This window comes from Bufo bufo, chromosome 8 (assembly GCF_905171765.1).
Source record: "Bufo bufo chromosome 8, aBufBuf1.1, whole genome shotgun sequence".
Taxonomy (NCBI): domain Eukaryota; kingdom Metazoa; phylum Chordata; class Amphibia; order Anura; family Bufonidae; genus Bufo; species Bufo bufo.
In genome coordinates, this window is record NC_053396.1 from 98,164,216 (window position 1) to 98,189,772 (window position 25,557).

At 46.2% G+C, this 25,557-nt stretch overlaps 1 protein-coding gene across 1 annotated transcript in view; it reads left to right on the plus strand.

Moving 5' to 3' along the window:
• The window catches only part of OGT (O-linked N-acetylglucosamine (GlcNAc) transferase), a 44,822-nt gene extending 21,445 nt beyond the window's left edge, over positions 1-23,377 (plus strand). The window contains exons 5-22 of the mRNA XM_040405815.1: positions 963-1,079; positions 8,301-8,380; positions 9,274-9,469; positions 10,029-10,169; positions 10,253-10,353; positions 10,438-10,591; positions 10,689-10,790; positions 10,939-11,118; positions 11,248-11,406; positions 11,539-11,628; positions 11,713-11,838; positions 16,910-17,080; positions 17,718-17,834; positions 18,146-18,313; positions 18,422-18,574; positions 20,959-21,211; positions 21,771-21,894; positions 23,203-23,377. Coding sequence (XP_040261749.1) covers positions 963-1,079; positions 8,301-8,380; positions 9,274-9,469; positions 10,029-10,169; positions 10,253-10,353; positions 10,438-10,591; positions 10,689-10,790; positions 10,939-11,118; positions 11,248-11,406; positions 11,539-11,628; positions 11,713-11,838; positions 16,910-17,080; positions 17,718-17,834; positions 18,146-18,313; positions 18,422-18,574; positions 20,959-21,211; positions 21,771-21,894; positions 23,203-23,377 — 2,607 coding nt within the window. The remainder of the gene's footprint in view (positions 1-962; positions 1,080-8,300; positions 8,381-9,273; positions 9,470-10,028; positions 10,170-10,252; positions 10,354-10,437; positions 10,592-10,688; positions 10,791-10,938; positions 11,119-11,247; positions 11,407-11,538; positions 11,629-11,712; positions 11,839-16,909; positions 17,081-17,717; positions 17,835-18,145; positions 18,314-18,421; positions 18,575-20,958; positions 21,212-21,770; positions 21,895-23,202) is intronic.
• Positions 23,378-25,557: the final 2,180 nt, after the last annotated feature.

Sequence of the window (25,557 nt, forward strand, 5' to 3'; positions counted from 1 at the left end):
AAACCATTTGCTCCATGCCTGAATCCTTCTGTCTTGTGGCTTCCAAAAACAGCTTAAAATGTTTTATTTACAAGCAACTAAAGTACAAAGTTACATACCAATGGCCACAATTCTTTAACGAAAAATAGACTACATAAGAGAAATTGGAGCTAGTTTAGATGTAAGCTTCTAACTCTTCCAGATATTCATTATTTTTTTTCCTTTTATTATTTCCTGTTTGGACTGAATCGTTCTGCTCCTCATCATGCGCTGTGAGCCTGCAGTAACGCAAAGGCTGCGCCGCGGTTTGCGCCTTGCGTGAGGAGGAATCCAAGTAGACAGTCAATTTGATGATTAACCTGTACTGTGTGAAACAATTGGGTTTCTAGTTCTGTTGTGGAAGGGAAGGGTTGGGACTTTAATTTCTCCTCCTTTAGTTACTCTTCCTATACTTTGGGTCAGTGTATCAGGTTGGCTGTTTACTTTTGCCAGTGCGTCGGCAATTTGCGGCATTAGCGTAGTATTGCGGTTTAGCATGGGAGCGCTCGCGATTTTTGCGCTTGCATTACAGGGACCCAAACCTGCTTTGCAATTTTATCATTTCTGGTTTCTGTGCCACTTTTTGCTTTACATATAAATATACGGGGTGGGCACTGCAAATAATGCCATGGGGTGAAGGAACGTTTTGCTTTCCAGTCTTGTTCCCAGAGAAGAATATATTATATATGTAATTCTCACTAGGAAATAAAGTAATTTCACCAATTGCACTTGTTTCCTTATGGCCTAACTCAGAAATGGTTGCTTGCATTCGGGTGTGGGTTTGTGCAGGCGTAGGACTCATCGACTTGCGCAGAGTTTCAAGCGCTGGCACGCCTATACTGCAGGTTCACTTTTTGCTCGTTTGGAGAATGGATTGTAACATTTTTTTCTTTTTTTTTCCCTCAAATTCCTTCTCTTCCTTTCGTCTGCTGAAATCCTTCAAGGCTTGTTACCTAAAAGCAATTGAGACACAGCCAAACTTTGCAGTTGCATGGAGTAATCTTGGTTGTGTATTTAATGCACAAGGAGAGATCTGGCTTGCAATTCATCATTTTGAGAAGGTATGTATTCTCACAGAATTGCCTTACGAACAAAACTATTTGAGTTTTGTTATATTAAAATGGTGAACAATATAGCATTTACTTAACTGTTACTCCTTAGACATGATGGAGGTCATGCAAACCCATAAAGTTTTTTCATAGGAATAATTGTGCTTTTCTTCTGAATGCCGTATGTTTATGTAACAGCTCTTCATTACATCCCATGTTAGGCTGTGTTCACATCAGTGTTCAGCCTTTCCGTTCTCGGAGTCGGCATATAACTGAACCGAATGGAGCCGATGGACTATAATGGGGTCCGTTGTGATTCCGCTCAGTGGAAGATTTTTGAGGCGGAGACAAAAGTTGAGCAGGCAGCACTTTTGTCTCCACTTCAAAAATCTTCCTCTGAGCGGAAAACTAACGGACCCCATTATAGTCTATGGCAGGGGTCAGCATCCTATAACTGAGCAGGAGAATGGAAAGGCTGAAAGCTAATGTGAACTCAGCCTTTCTTCTATTTATTTTAAAGAGTAACTAAGCCTTTGAAATTTTAATATGATGTCCCCAAATGCCCTAAAACAAGTTTTCTAATATACTTAATTTTTGTATTCTTTTTCTTTTCCATCCCTAAAGCGCACCAATGTGCGCTTAACTCAGTTCTCGGTACACCACTGACTGCTCAGCGGTGTACAGAGTCTGAAATTTATGAATGAAGCCGCACCAGCAGTGCTGTGAGTATGGGCAGGAGCGAATATTTCTCGTGAATGGCATTGGGGGAGACGGCACCATGGGTATATGCTCAGCTGACACTAGAAAGGAAAAGTCTCCTTAGGAGGCACACATGACCGGCTCTGTTTTTTTGCAGATCTTGCTGCTTTTTTCTCGCCCAATTTCCTTGGGGGACACAGAAGACCTTGGTATAGCTCATCTCGATAGGAGGCGTGACACTAAGTGAAGACTGTTAAGCCCCTCCTCCACAGCTATACCCTCAGCCTGGAGAGAGAGACTGCCAGTTTTTGCTTAGTGTCCAAGGAGGCAAGACACTCCCTGCTCTGCAGGGCTGGTTTCTCCTTGTTTCAATTTTAGATTTTTACTTTGTTTTATTTTCTTTTTGTTCCAGATCATCAGGGATAACAGAGACGCACTAGTCCTCTCTGTTCTCCCGGGGTTGAGCTGCGCCAGTGCCGGTCACCCGCACTGCTGCCTCCCCCACAGAAGGCAAGGTGGACCAGGGCAGCCCAGCTCCCCTGCATCCCGCCAGCGCAAGGGTCGCCCGCACGCCAAGTCCCTCCCCCGGCGTCCTGCCACTACGGTGCCAGTAGCTGAAGGGGTGACCCTGCTGGAACGGACCGAGGGTGAAGACGGCTATGGTGAGAGATTGGCTTCTCCAGCCCTACGTCCCCCCCCCCCCCCCCCCCCTCGGTCTCCTGCGTGCCTGACCCTTACCTGGGCCTATGGACCCTTCTGTCCCTGCTAGACCTAGGCTGGCCCTGGGCTGCCGCAGGGCGACATCTGCTCCCTCTCTCCTGGCCTCCAGGACATTGGCACCCTTGTTCCTACAAGAGGAATGCCTAGGGAGCTGCGGAGGTCCGCACCTAGCTGCCCCTGACGGAGGAGTCATGCAGGCATCCCACCCTCACAGACCCGGTCTCAGGGTCCCCCTCCCTCTTACCGGCCACTACTTCAGGGCCAGAGGGCCCGCGCCTTGCTGCCACTGACCCTCCCTGCTCTCACGGGCACCGGTCCAGGGGAAAGGTGGTTGTAGCTGCCGGCAGGGGTGAAATCATATGGAGCGCTGTTCTAGGCCAGGGGCCCGCTCCAGGGGTAAAATGGCTGCCGGGTGCAGGGTCCTGACTTCCGGACACCTGGGTGGGCACCGCGGCCTGCAAAGGAGCGCTTCAACAGCCCCGGCCGACCGTCGGAACCTTCCGGTCGGCCGGGCGCCGAAGTCTTGTGTTCCACTTCAAGACGATCCCGCTCTATCCGGGTCCCCGGCTCGCGGGGTGGGCACCCGCGGCCGGTATGTGCCGCTCCGTAGGCCCGGCCGCTACTTTAAATACTGTGCGGCCCCGGTTCGCCGGGCGCCGCTAAAAATTTAGGCCCCAGCTTCACGGCCTACTAGGCCGCAAAAATTCAGGCCTCTGTTGGAGGGGGCTGGAACTTCTCCAGGCGCGAATTTTTCCCGCCTGGAGGTTCCCCCGCCCACAGAGGATGGGCCTGTATGGGTGGATCTGTGCCCTGTAGGTGGCATCTGCCTCAGTGAGGCTGTGTGTTAAAAAAAAATTAAAAAAATTATTTATTATATATATGACTTGTGGGCTGCGCAGGACGCTGCAGCCTCATCTCAGAGTGCTGCCTGTATACATGCCCCCCTTCCATAGGCGGCATGGTGTCGCGCTCCCCGGCTGCGGCGCTGCCAGGTTCTTTTTTCCCCTTCTGGGTTTTTTTTTGCCCTCTCCGCGCTACGGCGCTGGTCAAGGTGCATGCCTTTTCTGTAGGCAACATTCGTCACCCTCTCCAGTTATGGTGCCTGCCATGTGCAGGACCCCCCTCCTGGGCGGGATACTGCACTCTCCCTAACTGCGGGTTGGCCTTGTGCATGATCCCCCTTTCTTTGGCGGCCTACTGCAGTTTCTTCGGATACAATGCTGGCCATGTGCACGACCCCCTTACATAGGTGGAACACGGCACTCTCACTGGATTCGCTGCTGGCCATGTGCGTGCCCCCCTTCCATAGGCGGAACGCTACACTCTCACTGGATTCGTTGCCGATCATGTGCATGACCCCCTTTTTTAGGCGGAATACTGCACTTTCACCGGATACGGTGCTGGCCATGTGCACGACCCCCTTCCTTAGGCGGAACGCTGCACTCTCTCTGGATTCGCTGCCTGCCATAGGCATGACTCCCTTCTGTGGACGGCATTCGGCACTCTCACTGGATTCACTGCCAGCCATGTGCATGACCACCTTCCATAGGCGATATGATGTACTCTCATTGGATTCACTACCGGCCTTGGGCATGCCTCCTTCCCGGGTGGCGGCATACATACACTCCCTCGGTCGGTGGTTGTTCTCTCGCCTGTACATTGTTGGCCATGTGCATGACCCCTATACATGCACTCTCTCTGGATCCACCGTCGGCCACATCATGACCCCCCTTCCGTGGGCGGTGTACGCACTCTCACTGGATTCGCTGCCGGCCATGGGCATGCCTCCTTCATACACACATTCTCACCGACTGCTCGCATTCTCCCTGAATGCGATGCTGGCCTTGTGCATGATTCCCCCCCCCCCCCCCCCTTCCTTTTCTGGGCGGCATACTACGCTCACCAGATACGTTGCTGGCCTTGAGCATGGCCTCTAACATGGGCGGAACGCTTGCGCTCCCCTTGGATACGGTGCTGGCCTTGTGCGTGACCACCCCTCATTCCATGGGTGGAATTTTGCACGCTCACAAGATTCAAGGCTGTCCTTTGTATGTGCTGTACTGGACTTGCACATGTTCCCCTTCTTTGGCGGAGTAGTTACACTCTCACGAAATTTCGGTGTTGGGTGAATTGTTGCACACTCACTTAATGCTAGGATAGCCCTATGCATGTCCCCCTTTTCCCTAGGTGGACCTCCTGCGTTTCCGCTGGATACTGTGTGGCCATGTGCATGGCGCCTTTCTGGGCGAAGTATGGTATGCCCTACTTCTCTGACGTAGGTACGGCCTTGGGCATCTCCCCCTTTTTGGGGCAGGCCTTTGCATTCTTGCCCACTGCAGTTTGCCAGGTACATTTCCTCCCTTTCGGGGCGGTCAGTTTGCGTTCCATCGCATTCCATATTAGTCTTGTGCATAACTCCTTTCAGTTTGCACTCCCGTAGATACTGTGGCACTCTGTGGCTGGCCCTCTTCGCGGTGTTATATTTTTGCAGTGAGCGGACGTTCTTGTGCGTTGTTTGGGCCGTGTATGCCTTCTCGTCCTGTAGGTGGGTTGGCCTTCTCACTGCTTACGGGGCTACTCGTACGTAGCCTCCTTCCTCCTGCGACATTCTTTTTCTCTTGGGATACGATGATTGCCGCAAGCCTTGCACTATTCTCTAAGGAGATCATTCTGGTGCAGTGTGGTATGATTCTTTCCGGATTGGCGCCCTCGGTGCTTCAGTCTGATCTGCTACCAGGTTCGGGCCGCTCTTCTTGGGAAGGTCACCCAACTTCTCTTGGGTGCTCGCTTATACAGGTCCGGGGGACCTCCACCTTGGGTTCTTCAGGGTATTCGCCTTCTGCGTGGCGGTGAACCGGGCGTCTCTGTGTAGCGGTGTTCTGCTTTTGAGCTGTCCTATGGCCTCTCTGTTGCCCACTCCCCCTTTTTTGGTTGGAGGGTGTTATACCGGCCTCTGTCTCGCCTGCCTTTTCTCGCCGGCTCTGTTTGACTCCCACTCGGTACAGATCATTCCGATGTGGCGTCTGTTCCGGCCACGCTTCAGAGGCTGTTCCTTCACTGCCCTTCCCTCTGGGGAGAGCATGTTTGTTCATTTGGATGGTTATGGTGTTCCTTTTCAGTCTCCCTTGTCCACACTGGCTGTACTAGCTGTGTGCCTAGTTACCGGGTCTACCGCTTTCTGTCCTCCCGCTGGGTGCAGATTGCGTTTTTTCCATTCTAGGCAATGTTTCGGCTTTGGATTCACCTTCTCGGTAACTTGGGAGGACTACCATTTGGTCAGGATTGTCTTTTGATCTCCCACACCGGAACTGTAGTCTGTCTTCCTGTGGTGGCTACATTGGCTTCGGCTTTAGCCTGTCTTGTCCTGGCGGTTGCTGGGCGGACCCTTCGGTTCCTGTCCGTTTGTCCTTCTGCTTCCCCACTCTGGGGGGATACGGGACAACCTTGCTCGGGGGCCGACGGGACCAGTTCTACCGACTGTTCTACCCGTGTTACTGGTCCGCGCCTGATCATTGGGTTTTCACCCGCTTGCCCAGGCGACTCTAGTGGGCTCGCTAGTGTTCGCTTCTAGCCGAGTTTTCGTCCAGGATCTGTGGTAGGACTTGGGGCTTTACCTGGGGTTCTGTGGGAAGCTGGGCGTTCCCCCACTCTGCCTTTCTCCATGGTTCTGTCTTTCTCCAGTCCGGCCTGGACCTGGGGCTGGGACTCTGTTGCTTGAAGTATCAAGTGTCATTCCTGTCCTTCCTCTTTCAGCGTTCACCGTCCCTCTGGGCCTGTCAGGAACTTCTTCCATGGAGCGGCTCTTGGGTTCCTTTGTACTGCCCTCCGGTACCGTCCTGGGAACTACATACTGGGCTCTTGGCGCTCCAATTTTTCCTTGGAGCCGTTACAGAAGTTCTCTCTACTCCTTCTGTCGTGTACGGTTGGGTTTCTGTAGCCATCGTGTCTCTGACGGGTGCCTGAGTGGCGGCCCTTCTTGTTCCGAGCCTTCTGTCTTCCCCCAGGACAGGACTGTTCTCCATTCCGTCTCTTCCTTCCTTCTGAAGGTGGTATTTGTCCTTCATTTCATTGAGGCAGTCGTCCTCCCCTTCCCCCCCCCCCCCCCCCCCCCCCCCCCCCCCCCGGGAACGGACACTTCACCGATTTGGACGTTGTTTGGGCCTTGCAGTTTTTACTTGGAGATCTCCGACTCTTGTCGACGTTCGGTCTCTTATGTTTCCAGGAGGTCCGAGCAAAGGGTTGACGGCCTCCAGGGTGGCTTTCTTCCGCTTTCTCAGAGTGGCTCTTGTTGTGGTTGCCGCACCAAGGGCAGGGTTCTGCTTTTGGTGTCACCATTCATTTGGCCAGGGCCGTCTGTTTTTTCCTGGGCCGGAGGCTTTAGGCTTCGGCCATCCATTTGTGCAAGGCGGTCACTGGTCTTCCTTGCACACCTTACCGAGTTCTACAGGGTGCATACTCGGGCTTCGGCGTATGCTGCCTTGGGCCGCCTGGTCTGCAGGCGGCGTTTTTTTTTGATGCCTTCGGGTGCTTCGCCTTGGTGCTGTGGTCCCTCCCCCTTTGGACTGCTTTTGAACGTCCCAAGGTCTTCTGTGTCCCCCAAGGAAATTAAGCGAGAAAACGAGATTTTTGTATAACTTACCAGTAAAATCTCTTTCTCGCTCTTTCCTTGGGGGACACAGCACCCACCCATTCGTTGTTCTTCTCTGACTGTTTCCGAGTTTGTTTTACCCTTAGGGTAGTTGGCTTGTTGGTTCCAATTTTTTGGACTTTGCCTTTTCTCACTACTTGGACACGCAACTGGCAGTCTCTCTCTCCAGGCTGAGGGTATAGCTGTGGAGGAGGGGCTTAACAGTCTTCACTTAGTGTCACGCCTCCTAGGGAGATCAGCTATACCCAAGGTCTTCTGTGTCCCCCAAGGAAAGAGCGAGAAAGAGATTTTACTGGTAAGTTATACAAAAATCTCGTTTTTATTTTTTTTATTTTATTTTTTCTTCTTCTGCAGCTCTCTGCCTGCTGCAGAATGGGGTTCTATCGTGGATCACAACTTTGTATTTTTCTCAGTGTTTTTCCTATCTAAAGCAACCATTCACAGTGCTTGTAAAACTCAGTTCTCTGTACACCGCTGACCGCTCAGCGGTGTACTGAGTGTAAAATTTATGAATGGGGCCACAGTAGTGCTGTGAGTGTGGGCAGGAGCGCATATTGCTGCTCCTGCCTGTGTCCACTGGAGGTTTACCAACTCCTGGCATAGCACATTGGTACTCTATACACATGTACTATGCCAGGATTAGCTGAGCGGAGCGGGCTCCTGACATGCAGTTTTCTTAGGATTAGCTGAGTGGAGCGTGCTTCTGCCTGCTCAGCTAACCTTTCTAGTATCAGCCTCCTAGTGGCAGCTGGGCATATACCCATGGTGCTGTGTCCCTCAATGCCATTCACGGGAAATATGCGTTCCTGCCCATACACTCAGCACTGCTGCTGCGGCTTCATTCATAAATTTCACACTCCGTACACCGCTGAGCAGTGAATGGTGCACTTTAGGGACGGAAAAGAATAAGAAATTACAAAATTAATTAAGTATATTAGAAAACTTGTTTTAAAGCATTAGGGACATATTAAAATTTCATTCAAAAGTTTAGTTACTCTTTAAGCTCTGTTATGTGCTGAAATGTTCCTGTTAATATTCTTATGCTTCAAATATTGATTTTGAAGATCAAAAGTGACCGTTTTCCCATGAGCTGTCTAGGTGCAATGAGATTGGTCTGCAGTTATATTTCAGCTCAGTTATTTGGTCTGCTTTTCATTGTTTTTCAGGCAGTAACTCTTGATCCTAATTTTCTGGATGCCTACATTAATTTGGGCAATGTCCTCAAAGAGGCTCGTATATTTGACAGGTAAAAACTTTCTTTAAAAAAAGTTGTAATGGGCATTTTGATGTTTCCTCTTCCATTATTATATAGTCTGTTTTTTTGTTTTTTTTGTTTTTTTTGTTTTTTTTGTTTTTTTTTTCATCCCTTAAAACAGTCTTGTGCCTATTGACTCTGCTCCCCCCTTCTTATTGAGGATAAGGGGGTTATTGGATAATAGGTTATATTTTGTCTAACGGTGCCCCTAGACATTAGAATTAAAAAAAAAAAGATGTGGTTTACGTTGGATGAAGTTTTTACACAAGTGAAACCACTAGTGCAGGGATCTGAAACCTCCACCACTCCAGCTGTTCTAAAACAAACTCCCAGAATCCTCCTTTCCCTTCTTTTGGGGGGGGGGGGGGGGGGGGCTGGAGTGCTGAAGGTTGCTCACCCCTGTCCTACTGAGTATTCCTCAGCAGCTGTTTTATTAAGGAGGTTGCCCTATCTTAGCCAACATGGGAATAACCAGTAAGTGGCGGCCGTTGGAGTTATGGAAATGGCGGACAAGCTGGCACTCCATGGTCTCCATAACTCCCATAGCAATGGGAATGGTGCAAACAGCAAGGCATTGGATGTTTTCATAATTCTGGCCACCGCCCTGTCTGGCATATTCCAATCTCACCCATAAAAGGCTGAGATGGGACAACCCCTTTAAGATAAGTAGCTACATTCAGGACAACTGCAGTTTAGGTTACTAGAAGAAAATCAGCCATATAATGCAAAGTGTATCTACCATATGATTCCATACTTATTGTGCTGAAGGCAGAGCAATAGCATTTGGGTGAAACTGAAGATAATTGTCCTCTTTCTCTGCACTTTGTGGGCTGCACAATACTTTACCAATGTAAGTGAATCTTTGCTTTCTGTTTGACTTGTAGAGCTGTGGCAGCGTATTTGCGAGCTCTTAGCCTCAGCCCAAATCATGCTGTGGTTCATGGAAACCTGGCTTGTGTCTACTATGAACAAGGACTTATTGATCTTGCCATTGACACGTACCGAAGAGCTATAGAACTTCAACCACACTTTCCTGACGCTTATTGTAATCTTGCTAATGCCCTCAAGGAAAAGGGCAGTGTAAGTAGAAACAGAAATTTCAACTGCTTTTATATGGCTTTAATCGTTCATGAATCGATCACAGTTGAGTCAAATTATTGTGTCCAATATCCAGAAAAACTTCCATGTGCAGCATGGAGACCACAGCTAGACGGGCTGGGAGTGACTCCATAAGATCCTGGTAGGTGGTCACGGGTCGTGCATCCCACAGCTGCTGGAGGGGGCGTGGGGAGGATCCATAAAGTGAACACAACAATCAATGTGGCCTCACAGATGCTCAATTGGGTCCAAGTCTGGGGAATTAGCAGGCCAGGGTAGTACATGGAAGTCTTGTCCATCCTTTTCCATCCATGCTCTTCAGAAATACTGCCACCCAGTCATCCCTTTTTTGCGCCCTACCAAGCCATCTCGTGATACGTGACTTTCCACATGATCTCATAATAATGTGACTCGACTGTGTAGTATTTGGCTACTAATACCCTGTTAGGCTTTTTATTTATAGGTTGTGATATACTAAATTCTGCTTTTGTATTCTTCTGCTTCAGCTGACATAAATTTGCATGTTTTTTTTTTTCTTAAGGTGGTTGATGCTGAAGAATGCTACAATACAGCTCTTCGCCTCTGTCCAACTCATGCAGATTCTCTGAATAACCTTGCCAACATTAAGCGAGAACAAGGAAACATTGAGGAGGCTGTGCGTCTCTATCGGAAAGCTCTTGAGGTAGATACTGATTAAGTTGTTGGGAACAGTTTCCTATTGTGCTCTTAAAGTTGATTGATAAAATACATTATTTTGCATTTTAGGTTTTCCCAGAGTTTGCAGCAGCTCATTCAAATCTTGCCAGTGTTCTGCAACAACAAGGAAAACTTCAAGAAGCTCTCATGCATTACAAGGAAGCCATTCGGTAAAGCAAGCTTGTATGATAAGTCAGCAAAAAATGTTTTGTGTACATGCACGTGATTTCTTAAAAATCGGTTTTTCTTTTCAGAATCAGTCCAACATTTGCTGATGCTTATTCAAATATGGGGAACACATTGAAAGAGATGCAGGATGTCCAAGGAGCCTTGCAGTGCTACACCAGAGCGATTCAGATCAATCCAGCATTTGCTGATGCCCATAGTAACCTTGCATCCATTCATAAGGTACATAAATGTTTATTCTGTGCTTAAAATCAAGACTTGCATTATTGAGAGCACTTGGGCAATGAACATGGTCCCTCTTTCCCTCTTACCCTCTTAGGACTCTGGTAATATCCCAGAAGCAATTGCTTCGTACAGGACTGCTCTGAAGCTCAAACCGGATTTCCCAGATGCATATTGCAACTTGGCACACTGTCTTCAGGTGAGAGATGCAAACAGTCTTTTATCGTATGTAAGCACTTGGAAGCATCTCTAGGGCTCTGCATACCTTGAATTCAAGCCTGCCGTTGGATATATACGTGTGACAGATGATACAGTGACATCTCTTACCCATATGACTTCTTTTTTAGATTGTCTGTGATTGGACGGACTATGACGAGCGGATGAAGAAACTAGTCTGTATTGTAGCAGATCAGCTGGACAAGAACAGACTTCCATCCGTACATCCACACCACAGTATGCTGTATCCATTGTCCCATGTTTTTAGGAAAGCCATTGCTGAAAGGCATGGAAACCTGTGTTTGGACAAGGTAAAATTGTTGCATTATGATAATTTTTTTTCTTGTTTGAGATTTCACAACTACAGAATTAAATGTGTTCTAATTGGCTATCAGTTACATTTGGTAGTGATTGTTTCATAAAACGTGGTTGTCCTGCAGATTAATGTCCTTCACAAGCCACTTTATGAGCATCCAAAGGATTTGAAGGCCAGTGATGGAAGACTAAGGGTTGGTTACGTCAGCTCAGATTTTGGAAATCATCCTACCTCTCACTTGATGCAGTCAATACCTGGCATGCATAATTCAGACAAGTTTGAGGTAAGAAGTCATTTGTCTATCTTCATTCTTTCTTGCATACATTATCTCTCTATCATGTGTGTTAGGACATACCACATGTTTAGTTTTGGCTTGTCGTACTACTTTACACCAACTGCATTGTATTTTCTTCAGGTCTTCTGTTATGCTCTTAGCCCTGATGATGGCACAAACTTCCGGGTGAAAGTTATGGCAGAAGCAAACCACTTTGTTGACTTGTCCCAGGTGAGACATCTTGTTGTTCTTCTCACTGTGTTTTATCTGTTTTAGCTTTGAATTCTCATTCAAATCTAAACTTGTATTTTGTAGATCCCTTGTAATGGAAAAGCAGCTGATCGCATACATCAGGATGGAGTCCATATTCTAGTTAATATGAATGGCTACACCAAAGGAGCAAGAAATGAGCTATTTGCACTGAGAGCGGCCCCAATTCAGGTGTGTAAGCAGTTAATACACAGTGTTATGTTTTCTTATAGATCCAAAATAGAATATTATTATAGATTGTATCAATGACACCCCTTTCTCGCCCATATTCATTGGAGGACATAAAAACTGTGGGTATAGCTATGTCCTCTAGGAGGCCTGTGGAGAGAGAGCTTCAGTTTTTTCTAGTGTCAATAGGAGGCAAGACCTCCCTGCTCTGCAGGGAAGCTCCTGAAGATTTTTTATTTGTTTTTTTTTCCCTCTTTTTTTTTTTTTTTTTTTTTTTTTTCAGATGGGAAAACAGTGGTCTCCTCCCTGTTCTCCCGGGGTCGAGTTGTGCCAGTGCCGGTCATCCGCACTGCTGCCTCCCCCACAGAAGACAAGGTGGACCAGGGCAGCCTCACTCCCCTGCATCCCGCCAGCCAAGGGGTCACCCGTCCAAGTCCCTCTTCCAGCGTCCTGCTACTACGGTGCCAGTAGCTGAAGTAGTGACCCTGCTGGAGAGGAGGAAGGGTGAAGATGACTGCAGGAGAAGAGGATAAAGATGAGGTGAGTAAACTGGACTAGGAAGTATGAATTTTTCCCGCCCTGCTTCCCCCTCCCCAGACACCTGCTACCTCCGCCCTCCAGTCCTAGACAAGTGCGGACCCCTTTTTTCCTTAACCCTTCCTGCCCAGCTTCCTGTTTACACCAGCACCTGATTACTGGGGGTCTACCTCTCGTACAGGTGCTATAATGTGGAGAAACCCCTTCCTGCCTCTTGTTATTGAGGCTGGCTTCCTAGTTTAAAAAAAAATTATAATAATAATAAAGAAAAGAAAATGTGCATTCATACGGGTTCCCCTCCTCAGCCCTCATCACCGCAGGACCACCCTGTCTGTGTTGTCCCAGCCTGGGCCCATGTCCTATCTTGGATAAGGAGAACCTCTGGAATTCCCAATCCACCCTCCGGGGTAGTATGGTTGATAATTCTCCACCAGCGTATTCAATAAGGGACCTCTGACGTTCCCAGTCCACCCTCCTGGGTCGTTTGGTTGATAATTCCCCACCTGCGCAATTCCAGTGAGGGACAACTGGAACTTCTCAATCCACCCTCTGGGGTCATTTGGTTGATAATTCTCCGCCGGCGCAATTTTATACAGGACCTCTGTTCCCAATCCACCCCCTCGGTAGTTTGGTTGATAAGCCCCCACCTGCGCAATCCGCAACTGGCAGGTGCGAGATTCTGAGGGGTAGACCTGCTCGCTAGCGGACCACAGCAGGTCATCTTCTCCTCGAATATCTTCACACCCCCTCCCTTCCTCCCCGGGTCACGCTCAGGCACACCCTCTCTCACAGAAGTGGGTCCGTCCGAGGGGTGAGTGGGGGGGAATCACTGATTCAGACCCTGACATGAATCCGAAGCAATCTTTTAAGATGGCGTCTACGGTGGCCAGCAGCACTTGTCGTAGGCCTTACCCCCTTCCTTAGGCGGAGTAATTGCACTACTTCAGGATACAGTACTGACCTTATACATTGTCCCCTTAGGTGGACTAAGTACAATAACGTGCTGGACGTATACATTTCCCCTTCTGTGTGGCGGAATTGCATCTCCACTGGGTTCAGTACCTGCCGTATTCATTAGCTCCTTCCATAGGGGGCGCGATGACATTCTCACTGGTTACAAGGTGAGCTGTATGCATTACCCCCTTACTTAGGGGCTAATTGCACTCCCATAGGGTACAGGACTCTCCATATGCACTAGTTCTCGCCGTGGGCATTAACCCCCCCTTCTTAGGTGGGGTATTTTCCCTTCCACTGGCTTAAGTACTCCGTACGCATTCCACCTTCCATAGGTAGGGTAATTGCACCACCATTGGATACGGTCTGACTGTCGTGCTATCCTTCCATAGGCGGAGTGTTGTACATCACTGTACTTCCTGCCTGCCTTTCCCCTTTTCGCAAGTGATCCACTAGCAGGGGAATACCTGGACATCTTCAGATACGGCAATTCAACTGCGCCACGGCTCTTGGTGCCTTCGCTTATTTCACAAGGGGGTGTGGCAACAGTCGGTACTAGACGGTGCCTGGTACTCTTACTCTAGTGCTATGAGTGCCGTGAGTGGATACGGTGGCTATTCCTCATTTTGTTCTTTTGGTGCTGGTTTTGGGCATGATTATAACTCCTGTCGTCTTAGGGGGTTTACTAGCATCACTTGTGTCCTCGAGACTCCCATCTCCATGGGCCTCCATTGTTCCAGTCGGTTATGATAATGTCCGCATCAGTAGTAGTGCGTACACCACTGCACATATGAGTACGTTCCGACGAGTCAAGTGCTTCACTGACTGTATTCTCTATCCACAACGACTCCTTCTCTGGGAAAGTGGTTATGCTGGCACTCTGGTAGCAGCTACAGCGTGTTCTCCATAGGTGCAGCCTTTCGCTAATGCTCGAGTTCATGGTCGCTGCAGTGTGATATCCCCTCAGGTAGGGACCCTACCCTGACGCTAGCTTGGCAGTTGCTCCTGTTCAGCGCCGTTCCAGGTAGTTTTTAAGGTTGCTCTACTTAAACTGGGGCAGTATGGTACGTGGCTTCTACAGATAGTCTCAGGCCTCCCCCTCAGTTTTGCGCTGGCAACTACTGTGGGAGCGGTATTGCGCTACCACTACATACTTGGGTTCCGTTCTGTCTGTTAAGATATTTTGTCAGGTGATGGACTCTTCTAGCACAGAGTTCGGTGGCCTTTTGCGGGTGCCCCCCTCCTCTGCTGGTATGGGGCTAGCAATACAGTGTGACTCCCCTTGCCTGGCTTCCTCCTCAGGCAGTGTTTTTTGCGCAGCCACTTAATCCTTGGCTACTTCTGTATAGTGCCATTCTCAGATGGGAAATGGACTTGGACCTAGCCTATTCTTCCCCTGTCCTTTTCCTCCTCTGGATCATGGTTCATGGACACCCCGCATGCCTTGGTAGTTCCTGTTACTACCTTCCCTCATCTGCATTTGCACAGGGTATTCTTTTGGTGGCCTTCCATTCCAGACACGCTCCGGTCCTGACTGGTGGGCTGTGGCTCCCCTCCACATCCCTCCTTCTATGGGGACTTCTTCCATTGGTCTGGGTGTGCTAACGATATCTACACGAAAGCTCCCCACCTTCTCCCCTGAGCAGGAGTCCCGGAAGCATACGACATGGATGCCCTGACATCTCCTTGGCGGGAGTTCTCCCTCCTTATGTGTTTTTTCCTCTCCTACCCAGGGTTCTATGGAAGGATCAGATGGAGGGCATTCCAACAAATCCTAGTCGCTCCGGATTGGCCCTGTCGCACGTGGGACATTCCTTCACTTTGTTTTTTCTCTCTCCACGGTCCTATCTTTTCTACAATCAGGGTTGGACCTTGGTTTAGCCCTTAGTTTTCTTGATGGGTCAGGTGTTGGCGCTTCTATCCTGGGGCAGCTTCCAGCGTCCTCTGGTGCCCATGGAAACTTTCCTTCAGGTAGTGGCACATACGGTTCCTCCGTACCGTCCTTTACCGCCTTGGGATCTGAATATAGTTCTCTCAGCGTTCCAGTCTTCTCCCTTTGAGCCCTTGGGGAGATATCTCTCTGGCTCCTATCCTAGAAGGTAGTTTTTTCTTGCGGCTATCACATCCATCAGACGGGTGTCCGAGTTGGGGGTGCTCTCATGCAGAGAACCCTTCCTGGGTCTTCACAAGGATAAGGCGGTTCTCCAGCCCATTCTTTTTTTCTCCCGAAGGTGGGTTCTGTCTTCCACATCAATGTAGAAATTGTCCTTCCTTCCCTCCCTAGAGAAGGGAGTTACGTCATTGATGTCAGGGCTCTGTTCATTATTGGCAGCCTCCAGTCCCTTCCGGCGTACGGAACCCCTTTTTTGTCATCCAGAGGTTCCATGCAAGGGATTGGCGGCCTCAATGGTGGCAATTGCATGATGGATTCGGTCTACACATGCTGTACCATTCCGCACCCGGTGCGGGGTTCCGCCCTTAGGTATCACGGTTCGCTGAGCGGTGGGCGCTTCTTGGGCTCTGTGTCATCGCGCTTACACACATTCACAAAATTTTACCAGGTGCATACTTATGCATTGGCAGACGCTTCTTAGGCCGCATGGTCTTGCAGGTGGCAGTTTCTTAGATACCAGCGGGGACGCTTGCTTCCATGGGTCTGTGGTTTTTCCTTCCCCGTGGGCTGCTTTTGGACGTCCCACGGTTCCTATATCCCCCAATGAATATGGGTGAGAAAAGGAGATTTTTGTATAACTTACCAGTAAAATCTCTTTCGCGCTCTTCATTGGGGGACACAGCACCCACCCAGTATTGTTGTTCGACCACAGTTGGCAGTTGCTGGTTTGAACCCCGTTGGGTCTTTTAGCATGGTTGGTGTTCCATGTTTTTTCTTTTATTGGCTTGCTTCTCCTACTGCTTGTACACAAGCTGAAGCTCTCTCTCCAGGCTGGAGGGGGTATAGCTGCCAGGGGAGGAGCTAACAGCTTTTACTAGTGTCAACGCCTCCTAGAGGACATAGCTATACCCACGGTCTCTGTGTCCCCCAATGAAGAGCGAGAAAGAGATTTTACTGGTAAGTTATACAAAAATCTCCTTTTTAGGTCATGTATTGCATTGTCCTCTTAGTCCTCAGTGTTATTGATGGTTTAGAATGTGTCATGTTCAGATACTTACATCCTTAAAGTGTTTGTCTAGGCATACTGTAGTCCCTGATTTAATAACGGTTGTAAAAAGTCGCAACCTCACACTGTGTTGGATACCCAACAAGTATCATACACGGGTCCCACTTATTAGAATAGGTCCCACACACTGTACTCGCTGGTTGTTGAACGATTGCCAGTTAAGTTGCATCTTGCGATGTCCAATGTGAAATGACGTGCAAGATTGACTAGACAACCCATTTTGTTTTAATTGTTCAAGTACTAGGGCTCATGTGTTTTGAGAATTTGGATCACCCCAACTAGGAGGAATGTGTGCACTTTGTCTTTTTGCTGTGTCTTAAATGTAATAAAGGTAGAAACAAAATTGTTTGTCCTCTTTAAAGACAGCAACTGGTTAAATATGGAGTTGCTTTGATATTTTTAAGGCTATGTGGCTGGGGTATCCTGGAACGAGTGGGGCATCATTTATGGATTATATTATCACTGACAAAGAAACCTCTCCAACTGATGTTGCGGAACAATACTCTGAGAAAATGGCATATATGCCCTACACTTTCTTCATTGGAGATCATGCCAACATGTTCCCTCATCTAAAGGTACAGTATTTATGCTCTATACACAGTTGAACTGTGGGCACCAACAATGTCTTATGATGTTAACCTTTAGGTTTTTGAAAGCAAGTAGTAATCTGTTAACCCATTTCCAACATGCACCGTATATGTACAGCGCATGTCTAGTCTTTCAAGATGGCATCCACTTCTTCGGTGAGCTTTATCGCCATCAGATGCATACTGTCCTACACAGCAGACCCATAGAGGCAATGTCTGTGATTGGTGATGATGCCGGTCAGACATTTAACCCCTCAGATGCCATGATCAATTGCAAGCACGGCCATTCCCCAGAAGTGCTTTGCTCCTGGAGCCTAAACTGCTCCCCTGTGTAGCGATCAGAGGAGCCGTTTAGTTGCTATGGCAGCCTCGGACCCTCTGAAAGATTCCCCTCACCCTCTTCCTCATATTAAGAATAAAGAACAAACATAAGTATTTCTGCATCCCAAATGGTTTCTCAAAACTATACAGCCAGTGTCATATCTAGAACAATATTTATTTTAACTGTCCAAAGCTTCTCCTAGTTGTCCATTTAAGCCAAAAGAAGCAACAACAAATTTTGCCGTTTTTTTATTTCATGTATGGTCTTTAATATTTTTTTTTTTTTTTTTTTTTTTTTACACAGAAAAAGGCAGTAATAGACTTCAAATCTAATGGCCATATCTATGATAACAGAATTGTTCTAAATGGGATAGAGTTAAAAGCATTTTTGGAAACTCTTCCTGATGTAAAAATTGTAAAGGTGAGAACACATTTTATATTGTAAAAGTACTTTGTGCTTTGTGTTCATTTTCTGTTTTTCTTCTGCGATACATTGGTTCCTAGTTTCTACAGATTCTGTATGATGATCAAACAGCAAAGGGATCCTAAGTGCTCCCTTCTGGAAAGCAAACATTGGTTGACATAGGTGGCACTTTCGTAATCCAATAATTTTTGTTTCTAAGCCACCTTCAGTGACCACTTTATTTTATGTCTTCAGTAAGAAGATTTACTCATAACCATGTTTTTCTGTGTCTATCTGCCCACATTTAAAGATTTGTTTCCCTGTTGTAGATGAAAGGGCCAGAGAGCGGAGACAGCGCTGATAGTAACGCTGCACTAAACATGCCGGTTATCCCAATGAACACCATTGCAGAAGCCATTATTGAAATGATCAACCGAGGTCAAATCCAGATAACAATTAATGGATTTAGTATTAGCAATGGTCTGGCAACAACACAGGTGTGTGAAAGCTGGAGTTCCCTATTCCTTTCTGCACAAGTGGAATTATGTTCAGTACCTTTTATTTCTCTGTTACTGTGAAAACTATGTATTTTCTATTTTTTGCAGATTAATAATAAAGCAGCTACAGGTGAAGAGGTTCCTCGTACAATCATTGTTACCACACGCTCACAGTATGGTCTGCCAGAAGATGCCGTAGTGTACTGCAACTTCAACCAGCTTTACAAGATTGACCCTCCAACTTTACAGATGTGGGCTAATGTAAGTAGCTGACTTTTTTAAAACCATGAGTAGTGTGAAGAGGTAATCTACTTTTAAGAGGGCCTCCTCCTGTTAAGTGTGCTTTTTTCTGTAATACCTCAATTAGTGTTGGTCATGTATCATTAGTATTTTTTACTTAGTTTCTTTTAACCCCTTTGCTACCAGAGCTGTATATGTACCACGCTGGAACGATAGGCAAACATGGTGCACGTTGCAGTGGGCGTCATGGCTGTCAGGTCCCTGCTGTTTCAGACAGCAGAGACCTGCGGCTAATTATCGCGACTAGCAATAATGCCAATCGTGGTAATTGAAGGTTTTAGATGCGGTGATCAAATGAGATAATGGCATCTAAATGCGCAAAAACTGGAAGCTTACGCTTCCTCGAGCGTTACTGGCATCCTCTGCAGCCAAGGGGGATGCTGGTAATTGATTTGAATGGGCTCAGCCTTGCTGAAAGCATTCAAAGTACAATTCTTATTTTGGCCACCAGATGGCAGCCCAACATGAGAAATTAGCAATTCTCAATATTAAGTGCACTTTAAAAATACGGTACATGATTGTTCAAAATTAAAAATAAAAAAATAGATTTTGTAGGTTCATATGAGCTTTAAAATCATCACAAAAATAACAAACTTAAATACCGTATTTTTTGCCCTATAAGATGCACCTAGGTTTTAGACTAGGATAATAAGAAAAAAATGTTCCATTACACTACAGGTCAGACCAGCAATCAGACCCCCAGTGTTAATCAGACCTCAGCTCACAGCCCCAATCAGACCCCGAATGCCTCAGATCAGCCCGCCATGTCGCCAAGCCATCAGCTCCGATTGTCAGCCATAAGGACCAGATCAATTCCACAGTCATAGTTCGTGCTGTTAGACAAAAAGGCGCACCATAGGGTAATACCGTACAGAACAGGTAAATATTACTTTAGAATAATGCTCACCTTGCGGAGTTGTGCTACCTGTAGGCACAACTTTAGATAAAGCTCATCAAGATGTAGACTGAAATCGGTTGGTCTGCAGCCATGGATGGAGGTCTTCCTATCGGAGGTGCCTGAAATCCCCAGGAAGATGTAAGCTTTCCAAAAACCAAATTCTCCTACGGCGCAAGGAAACTAACCATGGTCCAGATAGTTGAAGGTTGAGGTCTTTATTGCAGAACAACAACTCATTTCGGGGAATCTCTCCCCTTCATCAGGTAAAACATTGCATTGTGCAGAAGGGGCGAGATTCCCCGAAACGAGTTGCTCTGCAATAAAGACCTCAACCTTCAACTATCTGGACCGTGGTTGGTTTTGGAATTTGGTTTTTGGAAAATCATGCTTTCCCCCCCCCCCCCATGTCAGCCATCAGCACAAATAAAATAACCACCAGCGCTCTCTCTCTCTCTTCCTGGTTGTCTGCTGTCAGCTGTGAAGGCTGCGCACAGCGTGAGGTCACATGGGGCGCAGCCCTGCACAGCAGACAGCCGAGCGGAGAACCTGGAAGCGGTGAGTACAGACCCTTCAACGCCTCCCGGTCCTCTGGTACTAATGAAGCGCTTCCAAAATGGAAACGCTTAATTAGTATTCGCTCCATTAAATGCAGGGGCATTTTCCCCCCACTTTGGGTGGAGAAAAAATTGTCCTATGGGGTGAAAAATACCGTATATAAATTTTAAATCGCCCCCCTTTCCGTATAATAAAAATATAAATGCCTAAATAAGAAAAAATAACATCATGGGTATCACTGCGACCGAAAATGCTCGTACTATTAAGTTATAAAAATATTTTTCCAATACGGCGAATGGCGTAACGGGGGAAAAAATAGTCAAAATGGCCAATTTGCAATTTTTTCATTGCTTCTCTTACCCCCAAAAAATTAATAAATATGCTCAAAAAATCACTCTCCAAAATGGTATCAATAAAATCCTACAGATTGTCCCGCTAAAAATGAGCACAGACACAGCTCAGTAACCATAGAAAAGTTATGGGGGTCAGAATATGGGGATGTAAAAAAGAAAATGGAAAATTTTTACATTTTATTTTTACAGTATTTAGACATAAAAAACCTATACATATGGGGTATTGTACTGACCCAGAGAAAGAAGGGCATGGGTCAGTTTTGCCGCAAACGGAACACCGTGCGAACAAACCCGTAAAGGGTGGAGGAATTGCATTTATTTTCCAATTCCACCCCATTTGGATTTTTTCTTTTTTTTTTTTTACCTCTCCCACAACAAATAAGCCCTCATACAGCTATGTGACCGGAAATATTAAAAAGTTATGGCTCAATGAAGATGGGGATGAAAAATGAAAAGGCAGAAACAGAAAACCTTAGGGTTAAAAATCTTTTTGGCAGCATTTTCCTTATTTAAAACGTTTTCTTATTGTTCCTTTTCAGATTTTAAAAAGGGTTCCAAACAGCGTCCTGTGGCTGCTGAGATTTCCTGCAGTAGGAGAGCCCAACATTCAACAGTATGCCCAAAACATGGGACTTCCACAGTCCAGAATAATTTTTTCCCCAGTTGCGCCTAAAGAAGAACATGTTCGAAGAGGACAGCTGGCTGATGTTTGTTTAGATACACCATTGTGCAATGGGCACACCACTGGAATGGATGTCCTTTGGGCAGGGACTCCAATGGTCACTATGCCAGGTAAAGGACATTCTCACAATGTTCTTCAGTTCTGTTAATGTTGGTGTTTTTTATCTTTTGACATTATAGATCTGTTGCAAGGTGATATTGATTGGACTGTAAGCAATGCTTCCTGCTTGGAGATCCAGTCAGTGGAGCTTTCCATTGATTTGTTAATTCATTTCTGTCGATTAAAGCTTTGTTCACATCACCGTTCAGCCTTTCTGTTCTCCTGCTCCGTTTAGGAGCAGGAGGATGGAAAAGGCACATAACTGACGTAAAACGGAGCCCTTACGACCCCATAGACTATAATGAGGTCCGTTATGTTTCCGCTCAGATGATTTTTAAGCGGAGACAAAAGTTGTGCATGCAGGACTTTTGTCTCCGCTTAAAAATCATCTTCTGAGCGGAAACATAACGGACCTCATTATAGTTTATGGGGTCCTAAGGGCTCAGTTTGGCATCAGTTTTGTGCTCCTAAACGGAGCAGGAGAACGGAAAGGCTGAACGGTGATGTGAACGAAGCCTTAAATGTCTTATGCTACTGTGAGATTGGACTTATCTATGTGTTTGTTTATAGGTGACACACTTGCATCTCGAGTTGCTGCCTCACAGCTGACCTGTCTTGGATGTCCAGAATTAATTGCTAAAAGTAGGCAAGAATATGAAGAAACGGCAGTGAAAATGGGCACAGACGTAGAATTGTAAGTAACATGAACAAGTGACTGTTTTCAGGTCCCCAGACATTTTGAGTAGCAGCCAATACCACTTGTCCATATAACAGTTGCAATACGTACATCACATAAAATCTGAAAATAAATAAAAAAGCACCCTGACATCTAATATATAAAGCTGTGTGTGTATGTATGTCCGCTAAAGGAATCTGCACAGTCGCATAAGCCACACCCCTGATCCGGTTAGGCCATGCCTGCTCAGCAGACGAGGATTGAAAAAATTAAGTTGATCAACTTCTATCAGCTGCAGAGGTGGGAGGGAGGGTGACTTTCTCCGTGCAGCTCACACTCAGACATCAGTGCTGCTCTCTTAGAGTGAGCTATTCAAAAGGCCAAGCCCCCATCCAGTTAGGCCATGCAGCCTCCCACTCCGCTGACATGGATTGAAAAAATTAAGTTAAAAATCAACTTCTAGGTAACGCTAAGTGACGCCCACTCCTCAGCCGACAGTGATTGAAAAAGGAAGTTAAAAATCAACCTCTGTCAGCTGCAGGGGTGGGAGGCAGGGTGACTTTCTCCCTGCAGCTCACACTCAGACAGCACAGTGCCGCTGTCTGAGAGTGAGCTGTTCAAAAGGACATCCTTGTGTCCGTCCAGGCCCTGCGCCAGGAGGATAGGGAGTTTGAAAGCCAGACTGTCCGGCCTGAAACTGGACCTCGGCAGGCTGCTGTGAAGGTCACAGTTAAGGGGATGGTCTGCTATGAAGGTCAGTGTTAAGGGGCAGATTGCTGTAAGGCCACTGTTAAGGTGATGGACCTCCTGTGGACATCACTCTTAAGGGGGTGGTGTGCTGTGATACTCACTGTTAAAGGGGCAGGCTGCTGTAAAGGTCAAAGTTAAGGGTGTGGGCTGCTGTGGAGTTTCAATTTTAAGGGACAGGGCACGTGGGGGGCGTCATTGTTAAGGGGTGGGGGCTTTGGAGGTCACTGTTAAGGGGGCGGGGTGCTGTAGATGTCACTGTTATAGTGGATAGTGTTTATCTTTTAACAACACACACAAACATTAAATTAAATAGATTAAATATACCCGAGCGAAGCTGGGTCCTTCAGCTAGTCTACTAATAAAGCCTTACACAGCCAGGTACTAATATTGTAACGTCAGTACCATTGAAAGGCCCTCTTTAATTTTTTGAAAGTTGTTTGTTCTGTCATATAGTGCCTGCTTTATAAGGGGTTCTAACATTTACCAAATGTACATTATGGAGCTGTCATACAGATCTAATATCATTATGTAATTTTTCTTTTTGTTTTCTTTTTTTTTTTTTCTTTTTTTTTGTAGCCTGAAAAAGATCCGTGCAAAAGTTTGGAAACAAAGGATATCTAGTCCGCTTTTCAATACCAAACAGTACACAATGGATTTGGAGAGATTATACTCACAGATGTGGGAGCATTATGCAGCTGGTAATAAAACTGATCATCTCATCAAGCCAGTGGAAACCACAGAATCTGCATAACCAGACGTCCTCTACAAGTTGGATATTTGTTGCTTGTACGTTTTCACAGTGGGGACACATGGAAATCATTTGTTTTCTCCTTTCTCTCGCTAAATGTACAGGAAATCTTGCAAATCACCCTCCAGTTATGACTCGATGGACACTTATTGTTCTTAAGAAATTTTTAGTTTTGTCTTGCAGTATGCATATTTCAAGTTTGGGCTTTTAAACATAAGTTCTGTGTGTGTCTGCTAGCTCAAAACATTAATCTCCGCTTGAATCTTGTAGCTAACTGTGCAGGTTCGAAGAGTTAAAAAAAAATCACAAAGCATCATTAATGGTGTCCTAGTCCTTTTTATAGGTTTTATAAACCACTTGTAGCCTTTTTAATGTTTGGCATTTTGTTTCCAAGCAGTCCTGTACATGTGAGCTTTGGGTATAAATGAAATGTGTTCAGAAATGTCTCCCTTCAGATGTCTGCTTGATTTGACATTTACTCAGCCTTTCCTCATGTCAAATCCTTATTTGCCTATTTGCCTAATCCATTAAGTGTAAACTGCACAAATGGAAAGCACACAGCCTATAAATGAAATGTGCTGCGGAGGAGTGTAGAGCACACATACTGCAAACTCAGTGTCCCACTATTTAATGGACTAAATGAGATATATTTGGTGTACGTACTTGTACTTTGCGCGCACTAGACTCCTTGAAATGTTGCTCATACAGAAACTTGATAGGGAAATGTTTCATTGTGTGTGTGTTTTTTTTTTTTTTTTTTTCCCCCATTGATCTTGTATGGATGTAACGCTTTGTGTGGAAAATAAGCATGTACTGCAACAGATTAGAAGAATTAATGCGCCTCTGCACATTACTTATTTGACTTAATAAACTCGGTTGGCTTTTTTTGACTGTACAATTGGCACTTTTTATTCAAATGTATGAATGGGATTCTTCACTACGGTAGTAGTTTCCATTATGACACCCCTCAGTGGTTTTTCTTTCCCTGTGCAGGACAGTTGTGTGAAGAGGTTGGGCTTTTTTTATTTTTTTTTGCCCAGGAGTTTTACAGCGCTCTACCCCTTCATGTTTCTCTGGTGATGACGATACCCTGTGGAGTGTAACCCACCCCTTATTCCGGTTAAACATGCGTGTTATTCCATCATCAGCGTTGTGACATTGCCACACAGGGTAGCTCATGTTTAGGAGGTAAGCGGGAGTATGTCCCAGCTATACAGCGCATTGTGTTGTAATACATCCAGGTCAGGAGCTGGGGATCAGGTCACTTATGGTGAAGATGCTAGCATGGCAGAGTGAAAATGGCACTAAGGAAGGCATGCATGAGAACTCAGTTCTAAGATTCAGGCTGCAGTTTCAGAGCTTGCTTGTAGCACAGGGATCAGCAACCTTTGGTACTACAGCTGCTATGAAACTACAACTTCCAGCATGTACATTTACTCAGTTCTTGTAATTCCCATATAAGTCAGAGGAGGATTCTAGGAGTTGTAGTTTCTGAACAGCTGGAGATTGCTGAGCCCTGTTCTGGCAGGTCAGCCATGGATAGCAGCCCGGAATCTGTAAATTGGCTGGATTTATGTAATTCCTACTGGCTAGTGAGACTGGTTGTCTGATGTTATGTATAATCAAGCTTAGTCATTTTTTTAGTTTCCGTTGTATTTTTTTATAGGGTGATAAGGAGATGACTAACAAGACAGGACCTGTGCAATTTGTAATAAAAAGCAGGAAGCATCGTTAAGAAACCACATTCTCGTGAATGGCATTGGGGGGGACACAGCACCATGGGGTATATGCCCAGCTGCCACTAGGAGGCTGAAACTAGAAAAGTGTTGGCTCCACCCAGATGGGCTATACCTGTCAGGGATGTAAAGAAAAGGCTTTATATATAAAAAACAAACAAAAAACTAATGGATCAAAAGAAAAATTATTTAAATGATCCACGAAGTGGACATATAAACACCTCAAAAGCGTTCAATCAAGAACCTAATTATTTTGTGCAATCCGTAAGAACAGGGTACAAGCATCTATGCAAAAATATAAATTATTTATTATACAATTTAAAATGCAATCAAAAATGTATGTAAATTTCAATGATATGCAGTACCCATATCCAAAACACTATTCAACCAACACAAGAATATTATGCAATACTGCTTTCAATTTGAGAGATATACCAATCAATTGAT